At 38.0% G+C, this 13,846-nt stretch overlaps 1 protein-coding gene across 3 annotated transcripts in view; it reads right to left on the bottom strand.

The window, feature by feature from the left end:
- Positions 1 to 13,846, bottom strand: part of rtet (major facilitator superfamily domain-containing protein rtet) — an 85,858-nt gene that overhangs the window by 14,797 nt on the left and 57,215 nt on the right. For all 3 annotated transcript variants that reach the window (XM_067083473.1, XM_067083474.1, XM_067083475.1), the window contains exon 6: positions 12,555 to 12,728. In XM_067083473.1, coding sequence (XP_066939574.1) covers positions 12,555 to 12,728 — 174 coding nt within the window. The remainder of the gene's footprint in view (positions 1 to 12,554; positions 12,729 to 13,846) is intronic.

The following is a 13,846-nucleotide window of genomic DNA, read 5'->3' on the forward strand; positions in this document are numbered from 1 at the left end:
TAATAAGTTTAATAGGCCCGAGGGGGAACCACGTAGCCTAAACAGCAAGACAGCACTTGACCAGCAAGGGAACACAAAATTAACTAAAATGTAAAAACAAAGTAAAAAACCGTAACAGTACCAATGAAAATAAGATTCCCAAAAGCTAAGAGAAGTGAGGGACAAAATTAAGGCATAATGAAGCCATGATAATAAGCGAATGGGCCCGAGGGGGGAGCTCGTAGCCTAAACGCTAAACGTCACTTCTCGTAGGGCACAGAACAAACATAAAATTAATCAAACCCACTAAAGTTAACACTAATTGGGAATATATCCCAACCAAGAAAAATTACAAATAACACAAAACAAACATGCCGACCCAAGACCAAGAGAGGTCATGAGACGCCGTGAGAGGAGATCGAGACGGGCGTTATAAATCCCTTTAATTATTAAACTAAAGGAAAATATGGAGCCTCAATCGCCTAAAAACCAATAAAACACTGGTACTCAAGTTGTTGAAGAAGAACCTTGCGAGGATGCCATAAAAAATGCCAAAATAGCGCACAAAATAAGGAGCACAACGAAATTACGTGTAAACGAAATCGCGTGCTAAATTGGAATGCGACTAGTATTGCCTTGTGTACAGTCTGCGAGTAGTGCATGGGCTTGTATCGGCACCTCTCTCGTTGGGACTTTTGACATTGGGAATCTTTATAGGGCAGGGTCCCGTGATTGTGACAATCTCACCCTTTACCATATACGACTCCATTTCTTGGAGCTCGCTCTGGGGGTAGTAACCCCAGCTTTACATTTAGCTTTTCTCTGGTATCTAGCAACGGAATTACCTAGAAATAAGTGCTGAATGGATTATTTCACCGGCTGACACGGGACCTCGATCCAGAAATTGGTTTATAGTGTGCAAAATGTGTAAATACTATCATGTACAAGGCAACATAATTAATCATATAAAATTCTGAATGATAACTTTTCTAAGTTTATGGGCTGGTGCTGCTGTCTCCCTCCTACCTCAGCATTCTGTACAATGTAAATACAGTGTAACAAATATCTTGAGTAAAGATTTTTCAATACTGTACATAAGAAATGTTTAAATGTTTTATCAAATAAGGAATCGGTTTACTACAAAAAAATTAACACATATCTGTTGCAGTTAATGTTAGCTAGAAGGAAGGAAATAAATTTAGATATATTCCAAGTACCATATAGTGTACAGTACAGTACTGCCAATAATAGCCATAAGCCTAGCCATTACTGTACACCTTCAAAAACTCAAAAGACCTAGGTTGAATTTTTACACCGTAATTCCTTTTCAGCTAAAATTCCTTGATAAAACTAACAATGATGACTGATTATATACAGTAACTTTCTAGTACCACATTATAGAATTTATAGAGTCGGCTCTGTACTGTTTAGTCTGTGATGTCTGAGAAAAAACCAGTATACCATGGAATGCAATCTACATTAAAGACATGCGGTCTACTTTTTTTAATCAATAATACTGAAAAAAGGTGGGTCCTATATGATGTCCAATACATTACATTATGTAACAACTGTACTAAAAAATAAAATACTACTGTACTTTTTCACGCATTGTATCTGAACTTCTATACCTGCAATATTACACATATCCATAATCAGTATTTCTACAAACTGTAGTATATTGTAAGGTTTTCATGCACATTATCTGTATCATAGCTCACAATACACACAATTTTCTCATAAAGAAAAATCACTACATTAACAAAAACAGTCAAATCTATCCCATGCCTGACTGACTTTGCAATTTCCCATGAAAAGATAGGTCAAACACAAGCTAAGAAACAAATACAAAATACAGAAATTTGATTTCTGTGAACTAATAAATCATAGAAGTGCCAATTAGTCAAGTTTTGAAGGGGAAACAATGTACATCCAGATCACAAAACTAAGGGAAAATCCTTCACCTATCATAAAACAGGTTCCAAAAGACACAGTCTGCCTGCCCTTGCCTTAAACCTGGGGTTTACCAAAGGACCTCAGAAATTACTTGTCATCAGCAGTAGCTGAACAGCCATTTGTACTCTCTATACTTGTATATAAAATCATTCTAAAACACTGGTTACTTGTCATAAACAGAAACACTGGTGAAGACTGATCAAAACCTACACATAACTAATACTGTGCCACAAACAGTCCATTTTTAGTCCAAACTACAGAAAATTTACAGCAAAATGGTGGCTTAACACCAATCAGTACTAGATCAGAGGCCTAAAACCACAAAATTTTTCTTTTCAAACAAAAGCTCTTAAATCTCTAAACATAATAAGTGAAACAAAATACCCAGACAGCTTTTGCCAAGGACTTTCATTGTGCTTAACATGGCCTCAAGTGAACATTCATATACTGTACTGTACATAGTACTTCAAATTTTCAACACCCTGAGACTCCCTTCACACATCAGTCATCACCATCATTCAGATTTTCCTAAATGGTTTAAAAATGATGAATACTTTCCATTCTCTTCCACCTTCGGCACTCTTTATCAGAATTCCATTCTGGTCAAAGTGCTTCATTCACAATCACTGCAATGTCCCTTTTGCCTCCTTAGCCCAATTGCACTGCTTTATGTTTTTAATTTTCATGTGGCTCTTTTGGTATCTCTCTAACTGTGCAACTTCTTAACCTTACCTTGATTCAGATTTAACCTCTCATGTATGAACAAATCATTAAAGCAAGTCCTATGAGACACAGACACCTTGCTAAATTACTTTTAATTTATAATAATAATCCATAATCTTCATGGCTTTTCCCACTGGTCATCAAGGTTCTGATTCTCTTCTTCATACACTTTCCTCTTTGTTCTTGCCACCTGTTCCTTCATATCCCTCTGCTTTTCCTTATATATCCCACTTTCTTTATCCCAGATTGTTTTCTGTTAAAATTTGTTTAACTGCCTTCTGTACATCTTCACTGCACAGTTCTCTCTCCCTTATTCTCAAAACATGCCATGCAATTACCTGTGTAGTCCTCCTTTCAAAATTTTCTACATTCCACATCTTGTTTCTATGTTGCTGAAACTTTTCCATAAAATCATAATTTTACTTAATTTTTCATGTATTAAAGTTTCTAATGATTATCTCCTCAACTTCCTTCTTTACCTCACAATCAACACACTTCATAGCAATCTATGTAGTGCTTGTTATGCTCTATAGTAATGCAATCCTTTCTCTCTAATGTTCTTCATTATTCTAATGAGAGCAGAGATATCCTACATTTCTCACATATAAACTGTGCTCAAGTTTTGTATAAAGATCAGGATATGCTTGACATCTTCCACATACAGATATTGTACTAAGTTCTCATGAGTGCTTAGGACACTTTTCACAATCCACAAATACAATAATTTGTAACTGGAAGTTCAAGTTTATGAACATGAATCAAAATTTCAACCCATGTGAAAAGAAACTCCTTTTGTGGGATACAAGATAGCCCACCAAAAGATCTAGGCAAATCTACCCTGTGCTGGTAACCTTGGACAACTGATGAAGTTCTTTTGCTACTGTAGAACTCAAATTAGTCATACTAAATATGGTCTTATTGAAAGAGGATGCATTCATGGTCTCTTTCTGTAATTGGGAATAAGAGGAAATGCAGTCAAAGACAGCAACTTACTTCAGTCATGTGACTGTCCCGTCTGCTCTTAATTGTAAAAGTTAAAATGGAGTAAGCTAACATGAATTACGAGAAACTAGTTACATAACTCAAAACATTACCAATGGTCCTTAAACTAAGTATGCATTAGATAGGAGAAGACAGGAAGTGACTACTTACCTGAAAAACAAAATATTTCATGGGCCCTAACAATATAAACCGAACATGATATGAAACCTTAACACATGAATACAAATCAAGTAGATAAAATGTAATCAATTTCCAGGAATGAAAGAAAACTTGTAAAATGACAGGTGAAAAGTAAACTTGGACAGAAGTATGTACTGTCAACCATGGTTGGTTTGCTAGCCTGCTCATATGGAGCCTTAGCTGCTAAGAAGATAAACGTCAAATTGCTTGTACCTAAATATGTAATCACATGAACAGACACGAGTAGTCCCTCTAATGGTCTACCAGATTATTTACTGAATAAGTTACAAAGCTTGTTACTTAACTACACTAGCACTGAATAAATCCCAATGTGACTGGGTCACATTCATCTTAACAGTTTCACTGACCACCTACCGAGGCAAGACCAGAGTATAAAATGCTTTAATGTACACAGTGATAAAAAATATGATACCAGACTTTTTTAAGTTACCTCTTTAGGTAATTAACCAACAAAAACATAACTGCACTTAGCAGCACTGATGAATATGGATTAATAATGAAGCCAAGATCTAGCAAAACTATTGGAACATGGACTTCTGATCTCCTAGATTATTCAATAACTTGCCAAATAAAGGTGTGAAAATTTACAGACATTCCATTTCATATACAAGACCTCCAAACTGAGTTTATAAAAATAGTAAAAAATCCAAGAAACCATCTAACCTACAGAAAGGTGCCTCTAGCCAAGGGAATTTGAAATATAAGCCTAAAAATGCCTATTACATACCAAGCAAATACAGTTTTGGTGTATTGTACTGTAATAATCTTGAGTCACGCAAAATTAAATGTTAAACATACATTATTTGGGATGAACCTTACCTACAGTTAAATTAGCTTACATCTCCTGTGCCAATAAGCGAGTCGGCATTCAAACAAAAAAGATCGCTTGGAAGACTGTTTAGTTCATCTGTTTCTCCACCAGGTGTGTTTAAACGTTTTAAGCTCTAGTCAGAATTCTCCTTGCTGCCACTGCACACAGGCGATTGTTGGTATTCTGTGAAGCCACGTAAAATAAATCTAATCCTTCAGGCCAGCCCTAGGAGAGCTGTTAATCAGCTCAGTGGTCTGGTTAAACTAAGGTATACTTAACTTTTTGTGAAGTTTGGCTGTTTTGCACCTGTTTACAGTATTGTAATATAATTTTCCTAGGATTTCTTCCACTGGAGGCAAAACCAATAACATCAGGCTATGCACGAATGATTTTTGTGTAAGCAGGATGTTGAAATTTGAAGATCAACATTCAGTTTGTACCAGCTGTAAGGGTACAGAGTGTGATCTCGAAACTAGATGTGAGGAATGTAGGAATTGGCCTGAGGACTTTATGCTTAAATATGTCAGATATAAGAAAGAAGGGAAAGCTGTTAGATTGCAAAAACATTTAGTTAAGTGTCCTTTCATCTGTAGCTATCCCTACCCGGGCTAGGCATTTTGATATTGCTAGTATTGAGACTTCCTTTGTAGCTCCGCCTTCTGCTCCCCTTTCGGTTCAGGGAAAGCGTATTGAGAAGTTAGAACAATACGTTAACATTATTTTAAGTTCTATTACAAGTTTAACTGAGTTCGTGACAGGGAACCATTCCAAATCCCCCCATAGTGTGCGTTCTTTTTTGCGCTCCCCTTTTAGTTCCCCTTTTAGAAGTAAGGTTTGGTGCCCTCGCCAGTTTGTAGCCCAAGCCTTGGAATGCCCTGTGATAGTGGGACTTTGCAAGAGTCAGCTACTAGGGAACCAGGTCGGTTCTCAGGGCGATGGGGTTCTGTGCTCTCCAATACCTACTTCTCCCTTGTCACAGTCTTACTGACTATATTTAGAATTAGTATACAGTAATATACATATTAATATCCTTCTCAAGGCAATCATTTTCGCATTCCATTTTTCATGCTCATTCTCTCGTATAATGCGTTAACCAAAAGATCATTTGGGTAAATGTTAATCTTCGCTACATATGCGACTTCTGCCATCATCGGCACCAAGTATGAGGCTGTCAGACCTATAGGACTAATTATATATGTACTGTATATAGTTTTGTTACAAATAATATGTCTGTGGCGAGCTTTACTTATTCTGTTATGTCGACTCACTCGATTGTTTAACCAAACTCTCATCTTTTGATATGTTGACTCGGTCAATTGTTTAACCAATCTCTTATCTTTTGCTCATTCTAAATCCTTGTCTGCTAGCCTATTTTCCTTCTCCGTCAAAGTGCACTTGTTCGTTCTTTGCATGCTTTTTCCTCGGCTATTGGCAAATCTCATACTTCTGCCTCAATTAATGTTTCTCTTTCCAAATCCACCATGGTTACAGTATCATCCGTTGTTTCCAAGCTAGATATTATTCTAGCTACATAGCTTTCAAAGGATGTGTCGTATGGGAATACTCTCAAGCAGTCCCCGCTTAACGGCAAGCTCAGTTAACAGTGATCCAGTTTTATGGCACTTGTCTAGCTACGAAAATTGCCGATTTCCACTTATCGGTGCTGATAATTGGGTATTGGCACTGATACATACCTAACAGGTGCCAATAAACTCTGAAATTCGCAGAAAACGCGCGAAAAAACCCTGAAATTCACAGAAAAAGCGCGAAAATCACCAAAAATCACCAATTTTCGCTTAGCAGCGAATTTCAGTTATAATCACACCCTCAGAATGGAACCTCTGCCGATAACCAAGGACTGCCTGTATGTTGACTCACTTTTGGATGAGGCAGGAACAGTCGCTGTAACTCCTCTTTCCCCCACCTCCCAACATTTCCTATTTTCTTTTGGAGCTTCTTTTCTTTTATTTAGCTGACTCATGTGGACTCAACTGCGTTGCTTCAGGCTGTCTCCCTGTCAATTAGTCATGGATAAGATGCAGTACTCGGCTGCTGTCACCTCCCATCACCAGCTAGTCTCCTCCTGTTGCCCTCTGGTGGAAGAAGAGCTTGAATCGGAGGATCTTCTTCAGTTTGACTGGCGTTTGCTGGAGCGTTGCACTTTGCTGTATCCTCATTTAGTTAAGGAAGGAGACCACATAGAGAACAGGTCTCGCTTGTCTTCAAGTATTTCGGCGCCCTTTAAGTATTTGGAGAAGAGAACCCAAGCTTTCTCCTTCAATTAGAGCATGTTTAGTAACTTTTTCCATACTCTGGTGCACAAAGTTCCCTTTAGGTCTGCTGGGGCTTGTTTTCTGGTTTTTATGAAGTCATGGAATCTGCCTCTTAGGATACAGCTGCTTAATCAGCGCTTAAATATTCTTCAGTAGAAGATTCGGTTTTCTTTTCTTTCCTGTGAAGAGACAAACTTGAGACTGACAAGTGCTTTGGACGTGCTGAAACAGTTTGTTTAGATTGTTGAAGTTTTCATCTTTTATTGAACTTTCGCTCAGTATTTTGCCTCTTCTCTGCGTCAGCTTTGAGAGGTTGAGGCACCAATTTAGCAAGTTTTTGGCGCCAGCTTCGTGTATTTTTGGCGCCAGCTTAGGGAGTTTGTGGAGCCAGCTTTAACGGCTTTTCGCACCAGCAAGAGTTTAGCCAGAAAGAGAGTTAGTTTTTAACTTATTTCTGATACTGCAGGCTAGCGTTCGCATGCCTATACTAACTCGGTTTGGAAGAAGTGAGAACACTTACGCTCCTATCTGTAGTAAAGGCTTATGCTGCACAGGTGAAGGTGATAAGGGAGGATATATTGGTACAAGTCTTGTTTTATATCTTTCGGGGATAAGTTCAGCTCTCAGGTTCTGGTAGATGACCAATTGCAAGCCTCCTGGCATAAGCGCTTGTAGAAACTTAGGAGCAGAACCTCACTTGGTGAAGGCAGTGAAGGAGTTATGATTCCCTTTAGGTTACCATCCACTGGTTTAGTCTCCTATAGCTGCTCCTTTGTCTTCTCCAGAAGTTCTCAGATTCTTTAGGAGGAGGTTGTAAATTAGAGTGAATGAAATGAACCAGGAGGTAATACACGGTTTTTACTGCTTGACTTTTTATTTTTCTAGCTCCATGAACAGCTGGAGATTGGCAACCATTAGTGGACGCATTGAGACTGAATAACTTTTATGTGTCTGTCCCCATGTTTTTGGTTTTTCCAGCAAGGTTTTAGTGACTTTCCAAAAAGAACGATCAGATGTTTTGATGGGAATGCAGGAGACATTTTCTCGTGTCTGTACATCCTCTGTCATGCAAACTCCTTCAAGGTGTATTTACAGAGGAGGTTTGGCTGGTCAAGGAACTTTGGGCTCATGTACAGTGCCTCTAAAGTATTCACAGGGAATCTGTTGCCCATAGGTGGATGACGTCGATTTTTAGGAGCTGGAAATCTTTTCTACTGAGTCACTGGTTCCAGTTGGCCAATTCTGTCGACAGTATTCCAAAGGCCAAGGATCTATTGCTTCACCTGGCTCAGTCTCTGTGCACTATGATTTTCAGTCGACTTCCCTAACTCCTCCTCATTCTTTTCTAGTGATGTGGTGATGATACCCTTATTTGCAGGCTTATCTGTCAGAAGACAAATAGACACTTGCTTCTTGAAGAATTTTAGCCCTGAAAGAAGCTTCCTAACTGGTAAGGGCTTTTTTTATTAGAAAATATGGCTTCACTAGGGATTTTGTCAGAATAATCAGGCTCAATTACAGTACAGTCTCAACATAAGAGATTATGACTTACAGCTAATGTTCATTACATTTGTAAGTAATCCAGGACCATCATAGTTGCCAAGTTCTGTAGGAGGCACTCTGTAACCAAGAGTTGACCATTTTGTTCTTAAACCTACATGCAGGTTTTGTCTTCTTCCCCTCTTGTCGTGTAACACGACTAGTGTTGTTACACTTACATACAACATATAATGGTCAACACTACACCTGGTAAACTTACTAGATGTCAGGGCACCAGAAAGACCATCAAAGATGCCTAGCATGTTTATCCCTGGTCAGAAACAACTCACTAGTGGAAAGTTTGCTTCTTTGAGTGAAATGAACAACATGATATTCGTTTGATAATTCAATGAACAACATGATATTCATTTCATAATTCATTCTGTGGAAGGATAGTGTTTTTGGTGATTGGGGAATCAGAAAGAACAAACTACCTACAGAGTGGCCATTACATCCGCAAGTTTGACAGTTGTGTGGGATTAGAGGAGCGGTCAAATGCAGACTCATTAGCATGCAGATGAACAGTAACCACCAGTCAATTACTACTCCTTTTGAGGGCCCTCAGGCTTGAGCAGTGGCTGTGTTTCTTTAAGTTTGGTCTGATTCAAACTCATAGGCCTTCCCACTCTATCTACTGTAAGGAAATATCGAGCAATTTCAAGTTCAAGAATTGCTTAGTGACTCCTGTTGAGGCCTAGTAGCCTCAGATTAATGTTTTTTTTAACTTTCTAGCTCTCTCAGTCGATGTCTCTCTTAGTCTTCCATTACGGGGATATCGACTAAAATTATGGAATTCCATGATTTCCACTAACTTCTGCATCTAACACTTGACCAATTGTAGATAGATGCTCAACTGTCTCCTCCCAATAAGGGGATTTTCAAAGGTATCATGGCCTCTATCCTTAATCAAGTGGAAAACATCCATGGGCTTGTGTCAGAAGCAGCAGTTTGTGTATTGCTCAGGGTGCTGTTCTAGAGGAATTTTCAGCACCAGGAACTTTGTAGACATCAAATTTTCTCTGCTTTCTTAGATATAGTAAGACTTTTTCGCTGTCTACTTTCAAGGTTATTGTTCCATGCTTTCCTTAGTATTGCGTCATGTGCTATTAGACCTGGTTGATGATCAGTACCTTAAGGTGTTGAGATCAGCTGAGACTGAACCCCCTTCAACTTAGTACCAGTCTCTCTCTGGAATTTAGACACAGGTCTAAATTTTATCTGCAGATTCTTTTGAGCCTCTGGGATGAGTTCCATTGATTTATTTACTATGAAACCTTTTTTTATTTAGCATTTTTATTGCAAGCTTTCTCCTTAAGACTGTTGTAAAGGGAATGCTATTTTATCATTTTGCCTTAGAGCTGAGAATGATGTTAAGGCTAAGTTATTCAGAGAACTGTAAGAATTCCAATTTAACCTCTTTGGTGTGGAAGAAGAGGAAACTTCTCTGTCCTGTTGGGGAAATTAAACTTACTTAGATAGGTTAAGCCTAGAAGAGGCAGTTATCCGTTTGTTTTACGATTTTAGAAACCTAGGACATCTTTGTCAAAAGTTAAGCCTAGAAGACGCAAAGTTAACCTTTTGTTTTGTGGTTTGAGAACACCTAGAATGTCTTTGTCAAAGGTTAAGCCTAGAAGAGGCAAAGTTAACCTTTTGTTTTGTGGTTTTAGAAACCTAGAATGTCTTTGTCTAAGAACATGGGGTTCTCAGTGACGTATTTGATTAGACTAGTGCATAAGAACTAGCTCCATATCTATTACCTTTATTGAAGGTAAGAATTCATAATGTGAGAGCTGCTGCGACTTTATTTAGTGTTATAACAATCTGTCGCTTGAGGATGGGGTTAATGCGTAGCAGTATTAGTGCAATTTGGTTTTGCCTGCTCACTACCTTAAATATGCAGAATTGTGTTTGAAAACAGTAAAGCTCTTGGTCTGCTACTAGTAGTGGGTAATCTTTTCCTGAACTGAAGAAAGAGCAATCCTTTAGGCTCTTTGTTTTAAATCCAAGGTTTTAACATTTTGGGGAGCATAAAGGTACATATTTTGTGTAGGAGCATACCTTTCTATCATAAATGTACTAAACAAGCAGTTCCCAGTTATCAGTGGGAGTTCCATTCCAGCAGCGTGACAATAAGCAAAAATTGCCTATAACCAAATATCAGCAATTTTCGGGGCTTTTTCGGCACTTAGAAAATCGCTGATGTTTGGTTATCAGCACCTGTTAGCTATCAGCACCTGTTAGCTATGTATCAGCACTAATACATGATTATTGGCGCTGATGAGTGGAAATCGGCGCATGTTGGCACCGAAAATCGCCGATTTTTGTTGCTAGACAAGCGCCGAAAAACTGGATCGCGATAACCGAGCCAGCTGATAACTGGGGACTGCCTGTATTTATTTTTACTGACTGTCATTTTATAGGACTTCTGGATCCAGGCACAGGGGTCCAACCACACTGCTTCTTCCGTGCTGGCTGAAGAAGAAGCAGTTTTCTCCATAAGGCTACTCTTAGCTGCACACATGAGGGCCTTGCACCCTGAATGGAATCCACCTTCTGGAGGCAGTATTACCCAGAAAGAATTCTAGATCAAGTAAGAATGTTTGGGTTTTGCGCAAGAAGCTCTTAGCACACTTGGCTGAGCAGAATTTTGTCTTGCTGCACTACCCACCGTCCTTTTCTCAATGTGGGAATCAGGTAATTTAACAGTAGTTAAGGTTCATCCCAAATAATATAAATTTTCATAATAAAATTTTTTATTTGGATACTTACCTACTGTTAAATTGACATCCCATCCAGCCTCCCCACATCTTAGTGGGCTGTCAAGAATTCTGACTAGAGCTTAAAACATTCGAACACACCTGGTGGAAAAACAAGTGAACTAGACAGTCTTCTGGGTCAGTCAAGCGATCTTCTTTTTTGTTTGAATGCCAACTCTCCTATCAGCTTATATATAAACTAGTTTAATAGTACAGTAAGTAAGTATCCAAATAAGAAATTTATTATGAAAATTTATATATCAATGGATAGAAAAACATGTAGGAAAAAGAAATGTTCAAACCAAACTGTTATCTCAATGGAAGACTAAACATCAATACAGGCAGTCCCAGGTTTACGACAGGTCCGGCTTACGACGTTCCGAGGTTACGATGCTTTTCAAAAATATAATATTCATCAAAAATTATTTCCCAGTTTACGACGCATGTTCCAGGGTTACGATGCTTATGACACCGATCCGAAGGGAGAAATATGGCTCCAAAACAGCAAAATAATAAAAATTTTGAGTTTTTTAAAATGAAAAACTCAATAAAAATGCCGTTTACATAATTTTCAATGCACCAAAAGAATTAAAAGTAAGGTTTTCTTTGGATTTTTTATGATTTTTGACAATTTTTCGGTTTACGACGATTTAGGTACGGAACCCCCGTAACAAAATTCCTATGGTAAAAAAAAATTTTCATTAATTTCTTAACCACCGAATAAACACTGTTTGGTCACCCAAAGTCTGTTCAGGGGTCAGGAGACTGTAACTTAGCATACACTTCTAAATATGTTGAACATTACATTCCTTTCTTCTCGTAATGAAGTCTGTAGATCTGGATATAAATTTTTTCCTACTAGAAGCTGACTGGGTAAACTACCACTTTATGTACTGTACTGTACATGAAGCATACATCACTACATAATTACTACTGGCATCCAATTCAAACAGAGAAGCAAAGCACATGCAAATTCCACACTTTACCTGTGTAAGTTATAGCTTTTACCTGGTTTAACGTAAGATCTCACAGCTCATGCACTAATCAGCAGGGTTATGAAGAAGCCACCTGAATGAAATCTACATCAACCAAATGAGTGACAAGAAACAACTGTAATGAAATGAACAGTTAAAATGCATACAGGAAATATTCAATTAATTTATGTGAAGGAAACTGCTTCTGACAGTACCATAATTGAAAGGTGTTGTGAAATCCTTCAAAGCTCTAAACACTGAAGAATCAATGTAATAATGAAACAATAGTAGGAAAGCTAGCAAAGTAGATAAGAAAAAAGACAACTGTATGTTATTAACTTACCTCTGGCAAACTTTCCTCAAAAAAGATTGCAAAATAAAAGATGTTCAAGATAGCCAGCACCAGTGCATATATGGCTGAAATCATAAACCAGCCACTGCTTCCCCAACGAGAAAATGCTGCTCCTATGGCTGGACCAATTGTAAATCCAATGCTAAATGCTACACCTATCAGTGCCTAAAAGAAGAGATAAATCAGCAATGAAATAGTGACTGACTGAAAAGGTTTGACACCTGGAACTTGATAGAATATTAAAAACTAAAATGTTACTAAAGGTGATTACTAAGTGGCACAAAGGTCTACAGTATATCTCTGTAATAACACACACAAAACATGTTTTGAAACATACTTTATTTATATTTTGAGACCATTAAAATGGACCAAATGTATGCAAAGACCTCATTAACTCAGAATATACAGGGTTCAACCCTTGCTGGGACAGCTAGTATTCTGAGTTATCCTAAATATATTTAAATTTGATTAAATCATTAATAATATACTTCTCTCACAACCAACCCATCATTTACACAACCTACATTTGTGGTCTCCATGAATCCTAGACACTATTCTTGATCTAAAAGATCCTCTCCTGGCTGAATAGCCACACCAAGCATGTCAGGCGCGTAAAAACTTTACCTCTTGTGTGTTTACCTTACTGACAAAAAGCTCTGTATGCCTAGACTTAACTAATTACATTACTTAAACCTAGTTCTCTTTAATCACACACAATTATTCCTGCTTCATCACCCCTTTATATGCTGCTCATGTCCTTAGCAACAAAAGTGAGTCACAGGGAAATCAATTTTTCCAATCCTAAACCTTGTCTTTAGTAGATGGGATTTTTGTTACCTTACTCCACCATGTCAAATAGCATTTCACCAAGGAAAAATATTGCAAGTGCAGTGTAGTCTGTGACTGATCTCAAAGGAAAATTCTGCCTTTGTTTATTCAACATATTGTTTTCCAGTTCTCCAGTATTTTAATATTTACCTAGTGCAGTGGTTCTCAAACTTTTCCAACTAACGGAACCCCTTTGCTTTTGCTGGTACTCTGCGGAACCCCCTATAACCCCCTCACCCAATATAGGTGGAAAACCCCCTCCACACACACACACACATACATGCAACTATATAAAAAATATAAAAGTGCAGTTTAGTACGTACTCAGCATCAAAATTCGTATTTAATGTGATGGGCGAGCTTGTTTCTGGGAACAGAGACCACCAAAATCTGGAACTATGTTTGTTAACTGCAGACACATATCAGGTGTTGCATCCAACTTGCTTCGGTATTTGT

Source organism: Macrobrachium rosenbergii, chromosome 40 (assembly GCF_040412425.1).
Source record: "Macrobrachium rosenbergii isolate ZJJX-2024 chromosome 40, ASM4041242v1, whole genome shotgun sequence".
NCBI lineage: Eukaryota > Metazoa > Arthropoda > Malacostraca > Decapoda > Palaemonidae > Macrobrachium > Macrobrachium rosenbergii.